This window comes from Pteronotus mesoamericanus, unplaced genomic scaffold (genome assembly GCF_021234165.1).
Source record: "Pteronotus mesoamericanus isolate MK-2021 breed Mesoamerican mustached bat unplaced genomic scaffold, CSHL_Meso_final scaffold_137, whole genome shotgun sequence".
Classification (NCBI taxonomy): domain Eukaryota; kingdom Metazoa; phylum Chordata; class Mammalia; order Chiroptera; family Mormoopidae; genus Pteronotus; species Pteronotus mesoamericanus.
Genome location: NW_026555306.1, coordinates 1,856,582 through 1,883,149, shown reverse-complemented (window position 1 = coordinate 1,883,149; position 26,568 = coordinate 1,856,582). Strand labels below are relative to the sequence as shown.

The 26,568-nt window shown below is 39.4% G+C and overlaps 2 protein-coding genes across 2 annotated transcripts in view; both read right to left on the bottom strand.

Annotated features, from left to right (window-relative positions):
* The window catches only part of ZNF45 (zinc finger protein 45), a 39,688-nt gene that overhangs the window by 1,339 nt on the left and 11,781 nt on the right, over window positions 1–26,568 (bottom strand). The gene's annotated exons all lie outside the window — the stretch shown is intronic.
* LOC129082839 (zinc finger protein-like) lies at window positions 176–11,689 on the bottom strand. Its single transcript, XM_054588578.1, has 4 exons — window positions 11,635–11,689; window positions 8,344–8,439; window positions 6,209–6,331; window positions 176–331 (listed from the first exon to the last, which is right to left on the bottom strand). The coding sequence occupies exons 2-4, from the start codon at window positions 8,356–8,358 to the stop codon at window positions 233–235; spliced, it is 237 nt and encodes a 78-aa protein (XP_054444553.1). The 5' UTR covers window positions 8,359–8,439; window positions 11,635–11,689; the 3' UTR covers window positions 176–232.

Here is a 26,568-nt window from a genome sequence, read left to right as displayed (position 1 = left end):
AGTGCTGAGCTATGGAAGAAGCTTTTTCCACACTCACCACATGTATGAGACTTCGCTCCTGACTGTCGGTGAGGATTAAAGTTGGAGATATCACTGAAGAATTTTTTACACTCATTTTCCTCATACATTTGCTGCCCTGTGTGAGTTATAGACAGTCCTGCCCCATCCTGGCTGGTTGAATCACCCTGTTTGGGAAACTGAGAACTCTTTATCATGGAGTCTTGCCTCCTGATTAGATCATCTGCAATTCTTTGCCAGATATGCCAGCAGGAAAACTCTTCATGTGGGTCCGCTTCTGGGACAGTCTCCATCTCATATTGGATCTTGCCTCCTATAGGGAGAGAAAATGCAAAGTTGTGGACAAGGGAAGACTTTGTTCAGTGTCTTCAAGTTTTCAAATTTGGGGAGAGCATGAAACTTCAATAAATTCAGGGACTATTCACTATGATCTTTGGGTATGAATCATGGTCTTTGGTTTACATGCCTACAGAAACCAAGAGGTAGCCCAGTAGGCTCTTATCCACTAAGCATCAATAAAACCAATTTAGAACCACACCAAGTCTCCCATGTGAGGTACAAGTTATTCTCTTTTTTTGTTTATTTTCTTTACATGAGGTACAAGTTAGAAATCAGAGACTTCGTAACAAAATACAGTAATATGATACATGTTAATCCACTGATATTTCTAATGAATTTCATAATCAGTGTAAATTCTTGGATAGTAAATTATGCAGCAAATAAAATTATATCCACAATAGCACTGGCCAGGGGGCTTAGTTGGTTGGAGCATCTTTCTGAACACCAAAAGGTTGTGGGTTCAATTCCCAGTCACGGCACATACCTAGGTTGTGAGTTGGATCCCAGATTGGGGGGTGTATGGGAGGCAACCAATCAATGTTTTTCTCTCACGTCAATGTTTCCCTTTCTCTCTCCCTTCCTCTCTAAAATCAATAAATATGTCTTCAGGTAAGGATTTTAAAAAACTATATACACAATGAAGTATGAATCAACACAAACTTTAAGGAAAACTAGTAACATAATCAGTATTTTGTATATTTGGGTTTATGTTACCTATCTTTAGATAGCAAAAAAATTAATCTTACCAAATATGGGATCTGGTCTTTGCCCTCAACATCAGAGAGATAAGCTTTAAGTATGTGAAATGTCATGCCTGAAGAGTACCTGAGAGTGTTGGGTCACATTGGCTGGTCTAACAGTATGATTTAGGAATGAAGCTGACCATACTAGAAAGACCAAAATGTGACTGTGGAGAGCTTTCAGTTCCCCAGTAGTGTGAACCAGGAGACTGAAAATAACCACATGAACTATTCAATACACACTGGCCATGTGATGGAGCTGCAGTAATTACTCTGGACACTCAAGCTCCGGTGGGCTTCCCTAACTGGTGATACCCTGTGTATAATTTCACACCATTATGTTGGAAAGTAACACAGAAACACATATCCTTGACTCCACACAGACAGGACAATGGAAGCTCTGCATCTGGCTCCTCCCTAGGCTCCCTGCCACGTGCCTTTTGTCTTAATTGTAAGGCATATCTTTCTCTGCAATGAACACTAACCATGAGTAAAACAGCATTCAGTGAGTTCTACCAGGTCTTCCTGGAGACACATTCAATCTGAAGGTAGTTTTGGGAACCAACCCCCGAAACTTAGTTATTAAGTGCAGGAGGAGGAAAGTAAACTAGTCCCTCTAAACTTTGTAGTTGGCTGAACACTTTACAATCTTATATATCAATAACCTAGAGTTGTTTGTATCTATACATACAAATTATTCCAGCAAATCTACACAATACGTGTGGTTCATCTTATTTTTCTGTGTGGGTAAACACAGTAACTTAGTTAAGACATCTGATAAAAGAACTGCACTTTTGCTATGAAGCCAAATCTGTATCCCACAGGAATAGACAAAGAGTGATGCTACAGATGAGGAAATTAAAGGGTGAAAAGAACATACGAGGGCCAATATCATGGCTTCTTCTGAGGCTTCTGGACTGTCTTTCAAAACAGAGTGTGGAAAAACTTTGGATGGAGAGAAACTGGGCTTTCACACCAGTTTTTCAGATTGAAAACTGTAGCACTTTACTAAGCTGTAAAAGAAATTTAAAATCATGCAATAAACATTTGAAAAAAAGAATCAGAATAGAAACTATCACAGCATCATCACCAGAGGAATGAGGCCATTGCACGAACTGTCTACACACATTTAGTATTTCCTTTGGTTACAGTGGTAGATGCATTTCTCAGGGTGGCTTGTTGTATAAAAAGTTTGAAAACTTGGTTCAGGAACTTAGGAAGTCCTTAATTAAACAAATTATTCAAGTGAAAAGATAAGTTCCAAGGATAGAAACTTGGAGAAATACTACTAGGTGACTGCGGAGCTCTTAATGGGTACTGTAGTTTAAGGTTCAATTTAATAAACTTTAAAATAGTTTTGGAGAGAGGACATAGAAGTCTCCCTGAGAGTGTGACAATTTTGAGCAGGCAGTTTCTTTATGCATTCCAGTTCACCAGTTGAAAATGAAACAATATGTCTCTGTAAAAGTAAAGGAAAATCATGTGAAATCATTATTCCATATTTGTTTAAAGGCTAAATTTGTAGAAAATAAGCCACAGAAATATATACATTTTTGACAAAAAATGACCAGGAATAGACAACATCCAGGTGTGTGACCATTGTTACTTTCATCCTCATTCTTCCCCTTCTAGTACATGGAGGAGAAAACTGGTGACACTGAAGTGCATGTTGACTTTGTTAGAAGCAAATGGCAGCAGATGGGCAAGTGAGGCAGAGGCAAGGTGGCCTGCAAGCTGATTACTGTCTGAGTTCAGGATATGGAGTTGTTTTCCTATTGTGGGAAACTGTCTAGAAGGAAACACCGGAATCCTCATTAAAGAAAGTATTACTCCCCAAAAATGAATATACCCCCTATGGAAGGCTCAGGGAAAGCATGATCCTCAGTGTGGTCACAGCCACAATGCTTAGACCTGGGATACGGATCAAGTGTACACACACAAACACATAATCATGATAAATCAAAGTAGAAATTGGATGGGCAGTCATGTGGAGATTAGAAATGTTCTCAATATCTTTAATTTGCTCTGTCGTATGCATCACTTATTAGCTGTTTCCATGAGACATGGAGTGATTTGCGGTGAAAAGGAAAAATAAGGGCCGATGCAATAGTTTCTTATGTGGGTTCTGGACTGTGTGTTTAAAACCAGTGTGGAAAATCTTTGGATGTAAATAAATTGGTCTATCATATCAGTTTTTCAAATTGGAAACCACAGGTCTTCAGTGAGCAATGAAATAAATTTAAAAGCTTGTAATAAGCATTTGGGAAAATAAACAGAATAGAAACTATCAAAACATTACCACCAATCCTGGCCGGTGTGGTTTAGTTGGTTGGATTGCCAGTCCTGAGTCAAAAGGTCACAGGCTTGAATCCCAGTCAGCACATGCCTAAGGCTGCGTGTTCGGTCCCCAGTCAGATCATGTATGAGAGGCAACCCATAGATGTTTCTTTCTCTCTCTCTCTCCCCTCGCTTTGCTTCCTACCCCTTCTAAAATCAGAAAGCATGTCCTTTGGTGAGGATTAAAAAAAATAATCGGTAGTAGCAGGAAAGACAGTAAGGACAGTAAGGTCCACCTATCCAATAACTCATTCATTAAATCAACAAACATTTACAGATATCTGCAACGTCCCAGGACTATTCTAGGCACTGAGTACACAGCAATAAACAAAACAAATACAGTTCTCCTCCTGCCCTTGCTGGTGTGGCTCAGTGGACTGGGCACCAGCCTGTGAACTGTCATGTTGCTGGTTTAATTCCCCGTCAGGGCACGTGCCTGGGTTGGATTGCAGGCCGGGCCCTCAGTTGGAGGCAAGAAACAGGCAACCAAACCATATACCTCTCCTACTTTTTCTCTCTCACTGCCAGTCTCTGTAAAAATAAATAAAATCTTTTAAAAAATAAAATAAAATTGTAAAAAATATCTCCTCCTGCAGATTACATTTCACTGGGAGAGGGAAGTAATAAACAAAAATACATTAGACACAGTATCAGTCAAGTAAAGATACGATTGTATTTTAAATAGGGTGGTCAAAAGGCTGGTGTCATGATATTGAAGTAGAACAGGCAATGAAGGAAGAAGGGCCAGTAGGATTTTAGGTGAGAGTATTCTAGGCAGAAAGAAGAAGAAAAGGGCCTTGAGGGGAAAGTTTCTATAGTATACTTTGTAACAGTTCCTGAGAGACGTCCACATCCAGTCCCCACAACCTATGAACATGTTATTATACAGCAAAGAGGAACTGGGTTGCAGATGCAGTTAAGGTTGCTAATCAGCTGACCTTAAAAATGGGAAGAGCATCTGGGATTATCTGAGAGGGACCAATGTACTCAGAGGTGTCCAGAAAGATGGAAGATGGAGTCAGAAAAGTGGCAGAGGAAGAGTATAGTAGAATGGTCAGAAATGCAATGTTGATGGCTTTGAAGATGGAGGAAGGAAAACAAGAGCCAAGGAATAGGGCAGACTCTTGATATTGGTAACTGAAGGGAAAGGGTTTTCCCCTTAGAGCTGTTCGTATCCTAGAGATGGTCTTCGTGTTGCAGCAGAAGTGATTCTTTGGAAATGTATGTCACATTGGCCAATTCTCTGTTCAAAATCTTTGGCACCTGTAGACACCTTCATTTTAGCTCAGAGAAATGTCAGACTTTACACCTAAAGAACTAAAATATAATCAAATTTTGTTGTTACCTCTGTTATGTTTACAGTAATTTGTTACAGCAGCAATAGGCAATATACAGTATCCTTGGCAGGTCTGAGAAATAGCACGGAGGACAATCTGGGTGGGACAAATGGAGGAAGTGGCAGGAGCACGGGGAGCAGAAATATTCAGAAGGAGGGGAGACACAGAGAGGACCACAGGGGACTCCAAAATCCAAAAGGCACTTTAACTGGTTTTTAAAAAAAAAGCCATAAAAGATTTTGAAGAGGAAAATGGCAATCTGACTTACATTTCCAAAGGATTATGTTGGCTTCTATGTGAAGAACAGATCTAGGATAGGAAGAGTGAGCATAAGGCTACCAGTACCAAGGTGACTGTAACAATTCAGGAAACATCTGGGAATTTAGAACTACGTGATGGAAATCAGTGTGGAGAGAAGTACAACAGATGGGAGAGTTGCCTGCAGGACTGCAGGCTGTTTGTTCTCACCTGAACTTCCCTGTTCTTTGGGTTGCCATTTTATTTATTTACTTTTGGGGGGAGGGGAGGGGAAGAAGAGCGAGCGAGAGAAATAGCAACGTGCAAGAGATACAGGGATCAGTTGCCCCCAACCAGGGACCTGGCCCACAACCCAGACACATGCCCTGACTGGGAATCGAACCAGCGGCCTTTCAGTTCACACACTGGCACTCAGTCCACTGAGCTACACCAGCCAGGGCTGGGTTGCCATCTTCATCATCCAAAACTCTTCTCCCCTTAGTAAGTGGACCATATCTTGTTTGAATGATTGATGCCCTGTTAACATGCAAAGTCACATCCTTAAAATCAAAACATTCTAGGTAAACATTCCTGGAAAACTAGGTTCCCACTGTATACTCTTCTAGTAATCAGAAGCAGTGCTTTTCCAAACCTTTTTTTCCATAACCAATTTAAAGAAATGCCATTTGTTAAAACCCAAACACATACCTAGAATGAGTTAGGAAGTTCTTTCTCCTTGACCTTGTTGGAAGAGTGTGAGAAGGATTGATGTTATCTAACTTATTTCCTTAAATATTGAGAGTAGGACTCAACAGGTTTTATAACTCATGATAGGGTCAGAAACTGGTAAGGTAGAGCAGCATACTGTGGGCTTACAGTTCCTTAATGAAACACAAACTTGCCTGTTGATAAAAACCAAAATAATTCCCTGTGCCCCCCACATATAGGGTGGGGAAAAAGCAGGTTTACAGCTGTGAGTACCTAAAACACAGTTTATTCTTGTCTTATTATTTATTAATTATTGTGTTATTTTCCATACAAACAACTGTATACCTACTTTTGCCACACCCTGTATTAGAAAAATCAGATCCCTAAATTCAGGGAACCATTTCAAAGTCCCCAAAGCCTGGAACACCCAAGGATACAAAGCCACTCCTGGGAGCTAACATTCAGTTAGAGAGGGTGCCTGTCCTCACCCACTGAGATCAGGTTCCGGAAGTTCTCCAGCATCACGTCTCTGTACAGCTTCCTCTGGGACGTGTCTAGCAGCTCCAGCTCCTCCACGGTGAAGATCACAGCCACATCCCTGAACGTCACTGCCTCCTACAACATCAAACACAGGAAACCTCAATCCCACAACCAGCCTCCACTGTAACAGGGAGAGCACTGAGTAGATGTTATCTGTCCTTTCAAACAGAATGGCTAATATTCCTTGACCCTTGCTTGGTTTCCTGAGTGAACCTAAGCAGGTTTCTAATATTTTACCTACTTAAATTGACTATGAAACCAAGGACCTCCTTATCTAGCAGCTGAAAGGAGTAAATGCAGAGATAGAACTAAGTGCCTGGACTACCCAGCAAAAATGGACTTTTAAAAAAAAAAATTTTTGGAGAGAGGGGAAGGGAGGAAGACAGGGACAGAAACATCAACTGGTTGCCTTCTGCAAGCACCCCAACCTGGAAGGGAGCATGGAGCCTGCAACCCAGGCATGTGCCCTGACTAGGAATCGAACCAGCCACTTTTTGGTTTGTGGGAGCCACACCAGCCAGGGCCAAGGCTGGACGTTTTTTTTTTTGTTTTTTTTTTAAAAAAGGATTTTATTTATTTAATTTTAGAGAGGGGGGAGGGAGAAAGAAAGGGAGAGAAACATTGATCAGTTGTCTCTCACACACACCCCAACCAGGAACCAAACCTGCAACCAGGCAACTGCCCTAACTGAACTGGCAACCTTTCACTTGGTGGGACGATAACCAACTGAGCCAACCCGGTGAGGGCAAGACTGGACATTTCGAACGAAGGTTATACCTTAGTTAATAACTGAAGGCAACCAAGATGTCCTTCCAGTGGTGAATAGGTAACTGTGGTACATCCAGACCACAGTATTACTTAGTGCTAAAAAAAAAATGAGGTATCAAGCTACAAAAAGACATGGAAATGACTTTAATGCATATTACTAAGTAAAAGAAGCCAGTCTGAAAGGCTACATATGTATGATTCCAACTACATGACATTATGGGAAAGAATAAAATTACAGAGGCTGAAAAGGTCAGTGTTTGCCCGGCGTTGCAGGAAGGAAAGATTAAAGAGGTGGAGTACGGGGGGTTTTAGAACAGTGAAACTACAGTATATGACAGTGTAGTGGCAGGGACATGTCATTATAGATTTGTTTACACCTGGAGAATGCACACAAAGAGTGAACTCTAATGTAAAGTACGGGCTCTGGAAGACAATGTGTCAATGCAGGTTCACTGATTCTAACAGAAGTACCAACCTGGTGTGGGGGGATGTTAACAACGGGGGAGGTCCTGATCGGTGTGGTTCAGCGGGTTGAGCATTGGCCCACAAAGCAAAAGATCACTGGTTTGATTCCCAGTCAGGCACATGCCTGGGTTGCAGGCCAGGTCCCCAGTAGGGGGCGCGTGAGTGGCAACCACACTGATGATTCCCTTCCTCTTCCTCCCTCCCTTTGCCTCTGTCTAAAAATTTAAAAAAATAAAGTAAAATAAAAATGCGTTATCATTTTATTTTAAAAAATTATTTTATTTTATTTATTTTTAGACAGATGGAAAGGGAGGGAGTATGAGTGGGAGGGAATCATCAGTGTGGTTGCCTCTCGCACGCCCCCTACTGAGGACCTGGCCTGCAACCCAGGCATGTGCCCTGACTGGGAATCGAACCAGCAACCCTTTGGTTCGCAGGCTGGCGCTCCACTGAGCCACACCAGCCAGGAAATGTATTATCATTTTAATAGAAATATTACATAACCATAAATAATAAATGCTATAATATTAAATGAAAAGCCACTGTTTAATATTAGATATAATCATTAATATTAATAAAGCTATAGATGCACATGAGGAAGAGAGTAAGAGAAAATAATAATTAATGTGCCAGCAGTGACATAATAAAGTTGGAGAACTGATCATTTCTATTAATTTGTCCACACTTAATTTTTAAAATAAAATTAATAATGACAAAATAAAACAAACAAGTACAAAGAAAACAGGCCTTTAAATGCTTGATGTTCTCCTCGAGTCATTTCAAGAAAGAAAAAAACATGATCTTCTGAGTAGTGAGATGAAATTTTAACAGTAAGAAAGGTGAGCCATATGTACCTTAAATGTGGTCATTTTTTTCGTATCACTTCTGCAAATGTACAGATTCCTGAGATATGGAGAGTCCTGGCAGGCAGCACTGTGCCTGATAAGTGTCTGGAAAGACAGAAAAAGGACATGAAAGGTTACCAAGAATGTTGCTTGCCTCCATGAATGCTTTCTGTGAGTCAGCCAAGCAGCCCCTTTCTTGAGGTGGCTGCGGCTGTACACAGCTTGACGAGATCATAAAAGGGCATACGATTCCTGCAAAATACATACTAGTACCATCTCCAACGTTGTACTGCGTCTCCCAAGGTAGAAAACTGGATTCCAATATGATACAAAGTGAATCATCTCTGGGATAATATCTGGGTTCAAATCTTAGTTCAACCTCTCCCATAGCTGAGTCGTCTTGGGCAAATTAATGATAATATCTCTTTTCCTCAACTGTGTCCTCTGTATACCTGAGAGAACATTTCTTCCAACTTAGTCGAACTGTTCTGAACTGGACAGGACTTTGAATACCATCCAGGGTTTCTTACTTTTGTAGCTATAGTAAAAAAAGATGACACTTTGTAATATGAAGTTGGTCTTACAATATGATCATTACCAAAAGACAATGTATGATACCTGGACTTCTGATTGTTCTGTGAATGTCACTCACAACTTCTGAAAAATCTGTTAACTCTGTCTCACTGTCTTCCCTAATAATGTGTTACCTTAGCAATAACTTTTAAATTGCCACAGACAAATGTTTCTGGAAACAAAACAAAACAAAACAAAACATGGTTTCTAGTGTCTATTAAGAAGCACAAGATTCTGGTAAAGATTTTTGGAAAACAGCTTTGGTAGTTTCTCAAAAAGTTAAATCTAAGGCTAGCAGTTAACCAAGTAATTCCACTCCTATGTATCTATCCAAGAGAAATGAAAACATATCTCCACACATAAATTTACACATAAGTGTTATAAAACTGTTATTCATAAAAGCCCCAAACAGGAAACAACTAAAATGTCCACCTATGGGTGAATGGATAGGGAAAGTGTGATATGTCCACAATGAAATATTCATGGACAACAAAAAGGAATGAAATCATGATATATATTACAACATGGATGTTGAAACACTGTAAGTGAAAGAAGCCAGCCACAAAAGACCACATATTATATGATACCATTTAAATAAAAGATTGACAATACAGAGACACAAAGTAAGCTAGTGGTTGTCTGGGGTATGGAGACAGGGATTAATTATAAATGGGATTAAACAATCTCACTGTAGGAATGAACATGTTCTAAAACTGAATTATGGTAATAGCTGTACCACTCAATAACGTTACAAAAATCATTGCTTTGTACACATGCAAAGGCAAAATCCTTTCATGTAAAATATGTTAATTACATTGTTTTTAAGAATCATTTGATAAACTATATCTCATTTAAGCTAACGAGACTGGATTCTGAGTCCATATATAGAATTTATATTTGAATGAATGAACAAGTGGAAAAAACAAGGAAGCTCATCTTGACTAATAAAAATGTCTCTCTATAGGAAGGTGCTTACAAAAAGAAAACTAGAAACTTCAGTGGACTAATGGGACAGACATCTCCTCCAAGTGAACAAGGCTGACATCAACAATATAGAGCCAAAAAACTTCCTTTGATTCCTGTTATGTTGGCTGAAAATTATACCTCATCAACTGTGGAATTTCTGCTAACAATGAATCAACTAGTAAAATACATGGGGTAAACTTCAAATGATGAATTTTCTCCAAAATAACCTGCCTACACCCTTCAAAAACACCCTGAAGAAAATGAAGGAGACTGAGGAATCATTATGGGTTAAAGGAAACAACAGAAACTAGATAGCAAAAAGCAATCCATAATATTGGCCTTAATTGCAGGGCAAACAGTTTTAAAGATCTTAAATGAAAAACATGACAAATTTAAACATGAACAGTGCATCAGATAACAGTATATTAACAATATAATTAATTTTCTGATTTTGATCATGATACTCTACTTATGGAAGAGAACATCCTTGTTTGCAGTATACAAATATTTAGAGGAAAAGACGACCTGTGTCTACAGCACAATTCAAATTTTTCAGAGGGAGAAAAGAGAGGTAGGATAAAAGTATGAAAAAATGGCAAGGGCAGCTGCTGATAGCTGGCAACAGCTAGGCCTTGCTGTTTTCAACGTGCAGATAATTTCTAGAATACCAACGGTTTTCAGGCTGTTCGTAACAATGGTACAACAAGAAATGCAGTCCTTTTTGAGAAGTAAAAGCTGGGGGGAGAAAAGGAATGTCTGAAATTCTATAGTATGTTACTGTTTTAAAAAAACAAAATTCAAATAAGTAAATTGTGAAGATCTTATTAGCTTTGTTCATAGATTCACGAATTGGGAAGCATCTAATCTAGCAAATAGAAAGGAGCTCCCAGGAGCTGTACAAAATGAAAGACTTTTTAAATATGCAGGAAGGTGCAACAGTTAGGAAATTACATTAGAAAATAAAGAAGCTTGGTGATTGCAAAGTCGCATTCCTTTAGGGGATGGCATGGGTCCAATCAGACAGATGACCTAATTAGCGCCAAACTGGGGATTCCTGATCAACTAGTTTGATTCCTCTGGGAGAGCTGAAACTATCATTAAGTCTCAGTTCGGTGACATGGGACTGAGCATTAAGTAACTCCCCTTGGGGCCTCGTCTTGTTTTTAACATCTCCGTCCACGAGAAATCAGGGTGATACTGTGCCTTCCCCACTTCCTCCTCCTTTTCAGCCACAAACGGTTTGGAAATCCAGCTTCTTTACACAGATCAAAGAGAAGTGCCCGGGCAATGCAGCTGGAGCTCTAAACCTTCCGAACCCCTGGTTTTCAGAGAACTGAGCACTCCCCCAAACTGAAAAGCATTAATAAAGAGAAGCCACTATTCATGCCTGGTAGGAACCGCCTTAAGACTTTTATTTATACTGTCACATTTAATTCTCAAACCGCTGTATTAGGAAGGTAGTAACGTCATCCCAATTTCACACAAAAACATAGGAGACAGAAATTTAGGTAATTCGTCCGATGTTTAACCGCGGGAAACCGCAGAACGAACGGAAGATGCGCGGCCTGAGGAGGCGGAAAGCGCCGGAGATGCACGACCGACCCGTCCCCAAAGCAGAGAGGCTCCGCCGAGAGGAACGCCGGTCCCTCAAGCCCCGAAAGCATCGCTTTCCGACACAACCTCTTGCCCCTAAATCAATGGGCGGGTGGTACCAGGACCCAGGGAAGTTCAGAAAGTTGGCCAGACACGGAACCGACTTACCACAGCGAGGGGAATGCACGCGGTAACCTGGCACCCGGAGCGAAAGTGCTACGCTGGGAAATACACTTCCCAGAATTCCCCTGCCCCGGCTGCCTATGCGGAAGTATCCGAGTCTCTAGGGCATCTGTGACTACATTTCCCAGAAAGCCTGAGGCGGACGCGGGCCGTTTTCTCACCCTCCTCAGGCGAAAGTGATTAACACTCCTCGGAGATAGGCCACAAGTCCCACAGAACGCCTGAGAGCAAAGATCACACTGTCCACTGCAGGGCGGTAATGCGAATAGCTACTCGGAGGGCTGGTGTTACCCGCTCCTGAATCTACGAGCGGAAATTTTTCTATACTCATTACTCCCTGAAGTCAGTTATTGCGGTATTATTGGCGGAGTGAACAACGAGCCATGAGATTAAAAATTAATCTCAACTGAGAGTGCTGAATTTAGGAGCAGTAGGGAGATGAAGGAAGGGTGACGTTCAGTATAACCTTCCCTGTATGAGAATTAAAGCTGGGGATTTGAAGAATGGGCAAGGTAGAATGGTTTTGGAGAGGCAATGATACACAAAGGTACTAATCTCTTCTCTTGCCAGAGTGGTACCAGTGGTTTGGTAGGATATAATACTGAGGCAAGAGATAGTCAGGAAAGAGGAAACTCCAGAGGTGCCCCAGGGCTAAGAAAAAAACATGGATAAAGGGCGGAGACCCTGTTTTAAGACTGGTAGTTTCTGCATCTGGAAAAACACTGAATCCTAGTGGAACAGGAATGCACCTGTGCAGATGCTACCTGACCCCTGCTTCATTATAATAGCATTATAATAAATAAGCATTGTGGGACCCCCTTCCCAGGAGCCAATCAAGGAAATCATGGGAAACCCACCCTAAGGAATAAAAGCCCTCTGGCCCCGGAGTTCGGTGCTGCTGCTGCTGCTACTGCTGTTAGGCTCTGTTCTGCTCAGAGTTGGCCTGCTCCCATGTTCTGTGTGGCTTAATAAATCTGATTTTTCTCGCTTTCTGCTATAAACTCTGTGTTTGGTTCAATTTTTTGTCCGCGATCACCAAGAACCTGGTTACCTGTGCCCACCTGTGACAATACCATAATCAAGAAACAGCCCTGGCTGATATGGCTCAGTGGATTGAGTGCTGGCCTGCAGACCGAAAGGTCACTGGTTTGATTTCCAGTCAGGGCACATGCCTAAGTTGCAGGCCAGGTCCCAGTTCGGGGGAGGGAGGGGTGTGAGAGGCAACCAATCAATGTATCTCTCAAACATTGATGTGTGTGTCTCTCTCTCCCTCCTTTCCCCTCTCTGTAATAACAAATTAATAATCTTAAAAAAAGAATCATATGTAAAGTTATTAAACACTATTAGTCAAAATGAAAATTTAAATTAATGAGATATTACTACATTCTCACAAGAAAAACTAAAATTAAAAGACAAAAACTTAGCAAAATGCCAATACTGTCATACCGCTGTTTGTACTGTAAGTTGGTACAGCCACTTGAGAATATCTTAAAAGGTATCTACAAAAACTAAAGATGTTCATATGCCATAACTTTTGTGACCCAGACTAAAGGACAGTAGGTAGAAAGATTTAGTGGAATGATCACTTAGCCTTTTAAGCTATGAAATATTCACCAAAACCATCAGGGGGTTCTTCCAAAGTCATTTCAAGGAGAAATTCTGGTCTCCCCAAATGGGCCTTCAACCCATACACACATTTCTCAAATTAATATATCCATACATTCAGCCAAAGATGTTTTCCACTATGCTCATACCAGCACTACTTTTAAGAGCCAAGCACGGGCCTGTCCAACAATCATTTATAATAGAATGGATTATTGATAAATGTATATATTATAAAAATATCCATCAATAAGAATGAATAAAATTCATATTTATAAAATTCAAATTCACCAAAATTTGAATTTCATAAACATAGTATTGAGGAAATAAAATTTGACTCAAAATAGTAAATATTGTATGATTTCATCCTGTAAAATACAAAAAACAGGCTCAGCAAATTTATCATGTTACAAGTTAGTGACTGCCAAATTAAAAGGGTTGTGAATAGAATGAGGCATCAGGGGTGCATTTAGGGTATTGAATTTTTCCTGTTCTAAGAAATGAACACTAAGAATTTTATGACCAAGAATATTAAAGGAAAGGCAGAAGTCAGGGGAAGCTGTAAGTACAATCTGACCACGATGCAAATGTGACCCAGACTAAAGGACAGTAGGTAGAAAGATTTAGTGGAATGATCACTTAGCCTTTTAAGCTATGAAATATTCACCAAAACCATCAGGGGGTTCTTCCAAAGTCATTTCAAGGAGAAATTCTGGTCTTCCCAAATGGGCCTTCTTAGAATCCTTGTTGCTTTAGCTGGGAGCATCCAATACAATAGTGGACTCTAAGCAATGTAGTGGTATGGAGAGATGCACCGGCACTGAGGGGTGGGGGATTTGAATTTTACTGGATTATAATTGGATTACCGAGGGTGGGGAGAGGGGTTACTGTTGTGTCGCACCTGGGCTGTTGGGGGCATTGCAACACAGGAGGTTTTGTATAAGCCGCAGTTTGCGCCAATGTTATCTTTTGCCTGCGGCTGTGAGGGGCAGTTAGTCACGTTCTGTTCTTGCTCGCCAGTAATTTCCAGTCCTGGGGACATAAACTCAGAAGAGTAAAATGGCAGTCGTGTTTCACAGGATCATAAGCCTGCTCGGCAAATAGCGCCACAATAATGAATGGCACTTGTTTTATCCTTTCATTCCTCCTCTAATTTTAAAATTGATTTGTTCTTAATGACTTGGGCTGGTTTTGGTTTTGGGGAGTGAGGATGAAGTTCTCTTCTTCCGTAACTACTTCATGCAGGCTAAGGATGTAGAGCTGTCTCTGCCTGTGGGTCCGGCTATGGATCATTAAGGGGAGGACTGTTCATGAGAGGTGGAAAGGAAATAAAGTTTTGGCTCCAAGGAACTGAGCACAGGGAAGAACCTGAGCAGGGCTGCTTTGGCCCCCTGAAAGGTCAGAAACCCGGTAACAGAAGATATGTGCTCCAGATGGAGGACAAGGAATTATAGTTCACATCAGCAAAGAAATACAAAGAGATGAATGTGTTTACTCTGTGCTTGAGGGTGACCTTACAGATTGATGAGAGAACCAGTCAGATGCCCTGGGGATAGATTGAACCTGCTCAGACAGGGGACTCAACAGAAAGCCCATTTGAAAGAGCCTCACTGGCCGAGGAAGAGAAAGCACAGTTGAGAAAGCATGTTTGACCCGCGGATGTGTTTACTCCAATCCCTGAGGGTGCCCTTACCAATGACTGGGGCGCCAAAGGGGAAGGAATGGGTCCCTTCATATGGCAGGGGTGATTGGTTCCTAACTCACTGTACCCTGTGAGCCAGGTGTTACCTAGGGATGGTTGTGTAGGTTAACTCTGTGTTCAGAGGGCAGCCTTACCTTCTATTACTAAACCTGTACAATTTCTTTTTCAACTTAATTTGAGTGGATTATTGATAAATTTACATATTGTAAAAATATCCACCAATGAGAATGAATAAAATTCATATTTATAAAGTTCAAATTCACTAACTCTTAAAAACCTCAATTTCCAATAATGACTAAAAAGTAAGCAACCAGCATTCCCTAGATCAACTTTTATGAACACATCTCATGACCTTTAGAAGCATAGGTTCCTCTACTGGCTAACACTCTCACTTTCAATAAACACACCTCCAATAAAGCACAAGACATTAACCTATAGCTCCAAATCCACTCTACAGCCTCCTTGTAATAAAGAGTCCAAGCCCTGGCTGGTGGGGCTCAGTGGATTGAGTGCCAGACTGCAAAGCAAAGGGTCGCACATTCGATTCCCAGTCAGGGCACATGCCTGGGTTGCGGACCAGGTCCCCAGTGGGGGGCGAGTGAGAGGCAACCACACACTGATATTTCTCTCCCTTTTTTTCTCCCTCCTTTCCCCCTCTCTAATAAATAAATAAAAATCTTTTTTTAAAAAAGCCTAAAACAGGTAAACTTAAGACTTACCTAGCAATCAATGTTTCAATATTTCATGTTATTTCAAAATACTTAGACATTCAATAATTTACCAGAATTTACTAGTTTAGAAAGGAATAGCTGAAATAAATTAAATTGATTTGCTCAGATATACCTAATATTTTCCCTCTTTTGATAAGAACTATTTCCCCAAAATTTATATTTTAAAAGATGGCCTAGATTAGAGTTCTTAAAGAAGGCTAGGTATTTGTATTTCAGAAATGTAAGGAAAGAAAAGCAAGCTTCTTATAGAAGGACTTTGGTTTCATAAAGCCAATTATCTATAAGTTTTTAAAGATGAATAGAGGAGGTTTTGGGAAACTAAAAGGATTTAATGGGCTTTGATGTTCTGGAGCCATGCCTCTGGCGCTGTAAAGACTTTATCCATAGAACAAAGACAGTTATTTTAATACCTCAACAGTTGGGTCACCAATCAGATGTATGCAAAGGACTGACAAATCCACTTACCCATATTTAAAATATTTTTCCGTCTGGGTACATTTTTTCCAGTTTACCAACAGCATATAGTTTAGGGTCATCTCTGAGAGCCATTGACGCCTAAACATATGGAACCTCTGTCCATTTCCTGTGGGAATAATAAAACAGGTACAGTTGCAAGACAGCATTGAAATTAATGGTGTCGTTGACTGGCCAAACCTCCCCATTGCCCACTTTATATTAGGATGAGACCATGTTACAAAAGGAGAGTAGCTTCTTTCTTGAGGGACTCAGGGTCAAATTCCTTCCAGTTGGTGAGTATGTGCCCCAAAAGGGGACTCTTTAGGCACTGTGGACTGGTTCCCCACCTACAGAGAGACACATATGCAGCAAGCTGATAGCTAGAGGAATCCCTGTAAATCTCTGGGTTGTTTTGGTCCATTCTGAGTAGAGTAGGTACCGTGTTAAGCTGTTTCTGAGGCTCTCGTGGACGTTAATAATGAAGAAAAAGAGAGTTAGCAAATAGTCTCAAGATTAGTTTCCTCTTTGGAGGTTTCTTTAAAATCGTTATTTTCCCATTTGGTCAAGTATCTGGTTCATTTAGCTTTAAACTCATTCTGCAAAAAGGTATTTTGGGCATCATCGGTTTCAAGAAAGTCTCACCCTACTAGGTGAACTGGGGCAGATTTGATTGGTCAAAATATATGTTGCCGCATACATTTCCTGGTTGTAAAGAAGTAGGTTTCGATTTAGGAACAGACATTGGATAATAATCTCTACCATTTGTAGAGAAGCTGGCTCTGAGGGTGCGACAGTTGCCAGAAGTAAAGGGTGGTTAAATGAGTAAGGTGAATGGTTTAAGGACAATTCGGCAGTCACAAAACAGCCACAAAGGTGTCGTATGAGAGGGTGAGATAGCCAAACTCCTTGGTAAATTTAGTCAAATTTGCCAAAAAACTGCCGAGTCTGACCTCAATTTGGGAAAGGTCTGACATTGAAAAGGGAGTCTGGACCCAAATAATGCTCTCTGAGCCAGCGACCTCACAGAGAGGGCGCTAGGTTGCAGGCTTAGCGGGTTACTGAGGGGACAGCCACAGCAGGAATGGCCGGAAGAAACCCAATCTGAAAGGGGCAGAGGGAGAGGTCCGAGGCGGAGGAGTAGGGAGAAGAGATGGAGGGGGCGTTGAAAAATAGGGTGAAGGGGCAGAAAAGTGACTTGAGTTTAAAATGCCACTTTTTTCCTCTGCATTGAGGGGCAGGCCCAATTGTTCCCAGGATTTACCAGCTCCCAGGTCTCGAGGAGGAGAATGCAGAGTGTTTTACAGTCTGGAGTGGGGTGTGAGATTTTCTTCCTCTACGTACCCTTGTTTTTCCTTAACGTGGGGCACAGCGCAGCCTAGCCTAGTTCCAAACCCGAGTTAAACGCAGGGCTTGGGTTAGGATGATGAGGAAGAAGCGCGACGGCGCCCTCCCCTCTCGGCCCCGCTCTGCCCCAAGTAATAATGATTAAAAGAGCATGGCTTTATGGGACTAGAGCGGGGGGGGCCAGCTGGAAAGCAAATACAGCAATTACTCTGTAGCAAGATAGACCCGAGTGGGAGAGGGAAGGTGGTGGTAGAGCGAAGCAAATTTGAACGGGAAAGGCATAGTTAGGAAAAAGAGGCCTGGAATCCCCGCTGAAGGTTAAAATCTTACCTCCTCTCAAGAATTAAACCTAAGGAGGGGATCAAGATGGCAACAGTAAAGGTCAAGTTGGAAAATAGTGTTATAGTTCAAAGATCGGTTCATGGGCCAGACTTCCTGGTCATCCGATTTGTGTTGAGGCCAGGCCATGTTGCAATAAAAAATCAAGCACTTGGACTTGAGGTCAGTAAGTTTCAGAGCCTTTAAGTTACATCCCAGCTGGGTGGGGTTGGTTGAGTATTGGCCATGGTAAAAGGGAAGGATATCTCAGTAATGAGAACAAACGAGGGTTAGGGGGCGGTTTAAAGCGGGCATCTCCACCTCAAACGACCTAGAGACCTGCCGCCGGAATCAAGCGTCCTGGAGCCTGAGGTCAGACCGACCACAAATATGTGTCTCAGATATTCTGCATGATTACATTTAAGTTGTATATTTTTGGCAGGAATGATACAGAAGTGTCATTGGGTTCTCAGTAATCATATCTGGAGGCCTGAAGTATTGGTTTGTTTTATTGTCCATAATGTTAACTTTGATCTCTAAGCAAATGTGGTAATTGTCAAATACTACATTTTTATTTGTAATTAATAATTTGTAGAGATAGCGGTACTACGTAAAATTGTGTTCTTCTTTGAACTTTCACCTAGTACAATATTATTAGCATTTCTTAGTGATTCTTGTCTGGACTCATTATTATCATGATGGTATTGATTTCTAATTCCACCATTACTTCTACAGTTATAGATTAGCACTCTACTGAAGAATTTATATTTCTTTCTAGTTTTTCCATTCTTTCTTTGTTCCTTCACATATTTTTTTCATACATTATGAATGTTACCAATTTTGATGTTCAGATACCTCAAATTTCTTCCTCCCTTCTTATGATTATGTTATTTGTTGAAATAGAGTGGTTTTTAGGCTTTACAGTTTCATATTTTTCTCTTCCTTTTTTTAGCATGTGAAACATTAATATGGTTCTAATAGCCAGAACCTTATAAAAGAGATGACAAGAGAAATGTATTGAGTGAATTTAAAGCTCTGCAGATGTCTGGAGGTAGAGCATCCTTGTGGTGGATCTTGCAGAATTGAAGTCAGTTGGGCAAACCTGAGTCCAAATCAATCTTTGCCCCATATAGCTTTCTCATCTCAAGCAACTCTCTTAACCACTTGAACACTCCACTTTTAAATATGAAAATAGGTAGACAAATAAGGTTACATTAGAGGAATAAATATTAATTGCCTATTAGATACACAGTCCAATGCCTGGTAAATAATTACTAGATATTTATTAACAATAATATCTAATAAATATTTTGCAATCAAATTACAAGAGATCTTAAACATTTTTATGGATTTTAGAGAAAGGGAGACAGAGAGAGAGAGAATTAAACATTGATTTGTTGTTCCACTTATTTATGCCTTCATTGGTTGATTCTTGTATATGCCCTGACTGGGGATTGAACCACAACCTAGGCATACTGAGATGATGCTCTAACTGAGCTACTAGCCAGGGCAAAAGCTTACACATGTTAACACATGTTAGTTTCTGACTTGTTTTGATACTTTTTGTATACAGAGCCCAGTATAATTCTTGGGACCAAAGATTGCTTGTAAAGATTTTATAAATCGTCCAAGTAAACCTGTGGATGAATCTTATTAAATAATTTACTATTTAACAGATTAATTCTAATGACTTAAAATACATTTTTAAGGCATGTTCATTGGTTTTATTTATTCATTACATCTCATGGATGTGTGGAGTGATAAATTGAAATAATGCATTTTTACATATATACACACAAGAATGCTGAGAAACTAGAATTAGCAGCTCAATGATATTGCTTTAGTACCAATAATATGGTTTGCTCCATTTGATAATAGATTGTACGGTCTACTGCTCTACCACCCTGAATATGCCTGATCTTGTCTGATAATAGATTGTACAAGCATATTGATGAGAAATTAACTGTCAGTCTCCTTTTGAGAAGCATGAGGACATGATTAGAGGCCAATAATTAGAGGTTCTCAATTGTGGCAATTGATCTGTGATACTAAATTTCACAGGGTAGGAGAACAGGTTAAAAAAGTTTTAAAAGGCTCTTTAATGAGCTAATAGTTTAAAAATACTGGCATTGATATGATATTAAATTTTTAAAAATCACCCGTCACTAAAAAGCACTCTCTACACGGCCAACATTATTTGAAGTACATCTAATACTTTATCTAACTCTGGGAAAATCTCATGTAAATTCTATCCATGTCCACAATTGGTACATAATTAAACTGAGGCATAAAAAAGTAAAGCTTTTACATAGGATTTCATGGCTAGTAAGAGCTAGGATTTTAATAAGAAATTCTGGCTCAAGAGTCCATGCTTTCTACCCCTACTTAACTCTTGTCTACTCCAGTAACTTGTATGATCTACTTGATTATAGATTTTCCAAACATATTGATGGTCTCTAAACTTTATCAGTCTCCTTATGAGAAGCATGAGTGAATACTAAGGATTAAACATGGGTAGAAGTTAGGAGGTGTTCTCCCATCAGGGACCAGCCTCTCACTAAGTAACTGGGATTTTACCTGTGAGGTATTATAACTGCAGCATCCTCAATTGCTTATGAATCTTATCTCCTTCAGATATCCTTATCATTAGCCAAAGCTTTTCTTAATACTCCAAGTAGTTTATTATATATTTTTGAAAGGTTTATTTCCTGAGCAGTATAATCATCATAAGGTTTGGGTGATTGTGTGAGAGATGAAAACCATCTGTTGTTTAAATGACCAAGATTATTCTTCCCACTTTCCTTTAGCAAAAAAAACACCAATAGTTAGCCAAATCAACACATGCCCATCTCAGTAATATCTTCACTCCTCAGCTTCAGTTACCAGAAAGTGCAGCCATGTAATTAAGTTCTGACCAATGGAACCAAAAGAATTATGAAGAAATAGAAGAAACAGAAAATAGAAACTGACTGATAAGAAGATCAAATCAGTAATCAAAAATAGCCCAAGAAAGAAAGGCCCAGGACCAGATGGCTTTACTGATGAATTCTATCAAATATTTAAAGAATAATTAGTCCAACCCTTCTCAACCTCTTCCAAAAAATTGAAAAGGAGGGAACATTTGCAAACTTATTTAATGAAATCAGCATTACCCTCATACCAGAGCCAGATAGGGGCACTACAAGAAAAGACAAACATAGATGCAAAAGTTCTCAACAGAATTCTAGCAAACCAAATACAACAGCACATTAAAAAGACCATATTCATACCAGAACATTGACTGTATGGCATTAGGAAGAGAGAGAGAGAAAGATATCATACACCATGATCAAGTGAGATTTATCCCTGCAATGCAAAGATGTTGCAACACATGCAAATCAATAAATGTGATAGACCACGTTAACATGGTGAAGGATAAAAATTATATGATCATCTGACTAGATGTAGAGATAGCATTAGATAAAATCCAACATTCTTTTATGATGAAAAGTCACAATAGATTAGGTGTAAAAGAAATGTCCTTCATAATCATAAAGGCCATATAAGGCAAGCCCACAGCTAACGTCATATTCAAAAGTGAAAAATCTCTAAGTTTTTCCTCTACTATTAGGAATAGGACAAGGATGTCCACTCTCACCACTTCCATTCAACAGTCTCGGAAGATCTAACCAGAGCAATTAGACAAGGAAAAAAAGACATCCAAATTACTAGGAAAGAAGTAAATTTGCTTATTTATAGATGAGATAATCTTTTGTAGAGAAAACCCTAATGATTCCACCAGAATTGTTAGGGCTGCTAAATGAATTCAGTCAAGTTAGAACACATAATCAACATAAAAAGTTCAGTTGTAGTTCTTTAGTTAAAATTTTATTTATTGATTTTAGAGTGAGAAAGGAAGGGGGAGGGAAGGAGAGAAAGAGAGGGAGAGAGAGAAACATCAGTTTGTTGTTCCACTTATTTATGCATTCGTCAGTTGCTTCTTGTTTGTACCCTGACTGGGGATTGAAACCACAACCTTGGCACATCAAGATGACACTACAACTAACAGAGCCACCTGGCCAGAGCTCAGCTGTATTTCTATACATTAACAACAACCCATCAGAAAGAGTAATTAAGATGACAATTCTATTTACAATATCATCAAAACAATAAATTACTTATTTATAGATAAGTTTAAACAAGGAGGTGAAAGAACTGCACTAAAAACTATAAGAAATGGAAAAAGACACAAATAAATGGAACTATATCCCATGTTCATAGATCAGCAGGCTTAATGCTGTTAAGATGTCCATGCTACCCAAAGCCACCTATAGGTTCAATGTAATTCCTATCAAAATTTCAAAAAAGACAATCTAAAAAATTCATATGGAACCAAAAAAGACCCTATATCGCCAAAGCAATCATGAGAAATAAGAAAACTGGAGGCATCACATTTCCTGTTTTCAAACAATGTTACAAAGCTATAATAAATCAAAAACAGTATGGTACTGAAATAAAAACAGATACATAGACCAATGTAATAGAATAGAAAGCCAAGAAATAAATTCATGCATATGTGATCAACTGATCTTCAACAAGGGCACCAACAAAGTTCACATAATGGGGGAAGGATAATGTCTTCAAGAAATGGTTTTGAGAAAACTAGAAATCCACATGAAATTGGACCCTGATCCTACACCATACACAAAAATCAACTCAAAATTGGTTAAGTCTTAACTCTAAGACTTGGAATTGTAAAATTCTTAGAAAGGTAGAAGAAAAATATTCTTGACATTGGTCTTGGCAATAATTTTATGAATAAGACACCAAAAACCCATGGAACAAAAAAAAAAATAAACAAGTGGGACTATATCAAACTAAAAAGTTTCTGCACAGCAAAGAAAGCAATCAACAGAGTGAAAAGGCAACCCCACAGAATGGGATAAAACACTTTCCAATCATATCTGATAAAGGGTTAATCTCCAAAATATATAAGAAACTGCAACAACTCAATAATAAAAAATCTAATAACCCCATTTTTTAATTATAAAATCCTTTAAAAAAAACTATTTTTAGATAGGGGAGGGGAGGGAGAAAAAGAGGGAGAGAAACATCAATGTGTGGTTGCCTCTCGCACACTCCCCACTGGGGACCTGGCCTGCAATCCAGGCATGTGCCCTACACTGAGAATTGAACCAGCAACCCTTTGGTTTGCAGGCCGGCGCTCAAGCCAACTGAGCCACACCAGCCAGGGCTAATATCCCAGTTTTAAAAATGAGTTGAATATTTGAATAGATACTTCTCCAAGGAAGACACATAAATGACTAAAAGGTATATGAAAAATGCCTGAACTATCGGTCAAGATGGCAGCATAGGTAAACACAGCTTGCCTCCTCACACAACATCAAAATTACAATTAAAATATAGATCAGCCATCACCCAGAGCCATCAGAAATTAAGTTGAAGTGTGACAACTACAGAATTAAAGAAACCTCACCCATTCCAGCTGGAAGGAGGGATGGAGATGTGTAATGGGGTGGTCCCACATCCATGAATGGTGGATAAAAATTCAGAAGGGATATCTTGGGAGTGAGGAGTCCCAGCCCCATACCAGGCCTCCAAATATAGTGTTCCAGTGCTAGGAAGATAAGCCCCAATAACTTCTGGCTGCAAAAACCAATAGGGATTGAGTCGGTGGAAGAAACTTCTGGAATCCCAAGTAGTCCCTCTTAAAGAACCCACATACGAACTTACTCAGACTCACTCCCTCTAAGCTCCAGCATTAGAGTAGCAGCTTGAAAGGCACCAGGGAGAAAAGTGAATTGTGTGGTATCAAGGTAAGAGCTGGGAGGCAGCCTTCTCCTAGACAGAAAGATGGGTCGTGGTCCCTTTTCTGAATGTTACCCCACAGAGTGGGTAGGCTGGTGCCATATCTGAGACTCCATCAACCTGGCTAACACTGTTTGCCCTGCCCTGAAGATTCCCCACAGAATCTGTTCAACCCAACTTACCTCCCACCCAACTTATGGGCCAACCTGTTACTTTTCCATATGAATGGCTGGTCTTGGCTCATACTTCACAGCTTTCTAAATCCTCTCAAACAAGCAAGAGCCAGCCTCAGGGAGTCCCTAGACCTCCATAACTCTTGCTAAGAGGCCCCTGGCATGGCACTAGTGGCAACCAGCCTAGATTCAGCTTGGCTTCGCCTGGGAATCTCCAAGCCCAGCACAAGTAGCAGCCATCTCAGATTGCTTTATAGCTCAGGCAGGGTGGCCTGGAGAAAAACACAGGTGGGGGCTGACCTTGACCTGCATAACCCAGGAAACCCCAGAGCCTGAGCATCCTGTGGACAACTACAGACCACGTAGAGTAGCTAAAATGATTTTGAAAAAGATGTAGTTGGCAGACTTATACTCTCTTTTTCAAGACTTACTACATTAAGATACATATGCAAAATAACAGACATATGGATCAATGGAAGCAGGTAGAGGACAAAAAGACCCACACAGATATGGTCAATCAATTTTTTACAGAAGTGTAACAAATAGCAATTCAATGTTAAAAGGATACTTAATTGGATGTTCATATGCAAAAAGAAATGGACCTTGACCTCACACTTTATAAAGAAGAACTCACATGGATCATAGCCCTAAATGTAAAATCTGAAGCCATAGAATTTTTAGCTAAAAAAGAGACAAACTTTTCTTATTAACCAATGCCACCCCAATGAATTTAATTTTTTAAAAAAGGAGAAAAATGTGACTTTCGATTAGGAAGAGTTCTTATATGTGAAACCAAAAATACAATCCATGGAAGATAAAAATTAAACTTTATCCAAAATTTTTAAAAACTCCATCTGTGAAAAATAATTAATGGAACAAAAACACAACTCACATACAGGGATAAAATATTTACAAACACATAACTGACAAAGAACATGTATCCAGAACATATAAAGAATTCTTAAAAAATCAAGAACAAGAGTTCACAAAAGAAAATAGGGTATATGGATAGTAAACATTCATATATAAAGAAAGGCATCATAGTAATGTGAAAAATATAACTTAAAACAAAAATGACATGCCAGTATAAACCTGTTGAAATGCTAAACACAGAATCAAAATTCTGATATGCAATGATGGTGAGAATGCAAAATGGTTAGGCCCATTCTAGGAAAGTTTGTCAGTTTTTCATAAAGTTAAACATACTCTTAGGATACAACCCAGCAACCCCACTGTTAAGTATTTACTAAGACAAATAAAACTTATGTTGACGCACAAACTTGTATGTAAATATTTGTTTTCTTCATAATCACTAAAAACTGGAAACCCAAATATCCTTGAAGTCATAAATGGATAAAATGTGGTACATCCACATAATAGAATACCACTCAGCAATAAAAAGAATGACTACTGATAACATACATCAAGACTGATGAATCTCAGGATTGTTAAATGAAAGAAGCCAGATTCAACTGTTACATGGAGTATGACTCCATTTATATGACATTCTAAAAAAGGTAAACTATACAAACAGAAAACAGGTCAGTGGTTGCTAAGGATGTTGAGGGTGCAATGGGAAGAATTGACTACAAGAGTACAAAGGAATTTTTGGGTGGGGTGTTCTTGATTGTTGTGGTAATAATATGACAATAAGCTTTTGTCAAAACACAAAATGATATATTGAAGATTCTTTTTTACTGAATGTTAGCTTGTAAGATTTTCATAGATGCCTTTGACCTCACTGAAGACTTTTTATTGTGAAGAAATGTTTTTGTCAAATGCTTTCTCTGAGTCTGAGATGATCATATATTTGATCAAAAGAATCCAGACACAAAAGAATACATAATGAACCCAAGAGTACATATTGAGCTCATATGAAGCTCAAGGACAGACCTAACTAATCTATGAGATAGAAATCATAACACTTGTTGCCACTAGAGATCAGATTGACTGGAAATGTACACAAGGAAATACTCTGGTTTAATAGAAATACTGTACATATTGGTTTTGGTGGTTACACAAGTGTACCCCTTTGTCAAAAGTCATGAATCTGTAAACTTGAGATTTATGCATGTACTGCATACAAATTATACTTCAATTGTTAGCATACAAAAGTGCTGGTCACAACACCCTGAATGGATTTTTGGACACTCTAAACATGTTGCAACCTTCAGTGTGATAAAGCACTACTTCACAGGACCTGCAGGTTGGTAAAATGCACCCATGTCTTTAATACAAATGACCTCCAAGCCTTATAGAATTCCTCTTCTAAGTACAATTTTATAGAAATATTTAGAGAAGAACTGAATAAAAATTTCAAACATGGCTGTTCTCTTTCACTCATTTAACAATTAATGAACACTTACAATGCGTTAGGCACTGAAAAAAGGCTGAGGATATTTGGCAGTCAACAAAGTCACTACCTTTTTCACACATTCTAGGGAAATAGATTTGTTTTTTCCCTCTTAGTACTGTTGGTTAATTTTAATCAGACTTATCCTTCCTAAGCCTATCTTCTGTGTAATACCCACTAAATGTCAAGGTCCTGCATGAAGTCCTATCTCCACTCTTATGAGGCTGCTCTGCTGTGTGGTCACCCGATGACTGTGACATGTTGGGCTCTGGCTGAAATACTGACTCTTTCATTAAACATTTTGTCTTCTATAACAGGTCTGATAATTGGACTATTTCAGCACCCATTTTGAGGTATTAAAACATGTAAGTTATCAAGCTTCTTTCCTGTATGAATTCTCTGATAAGGGAAAGTCCTTATCACCCTCATCAT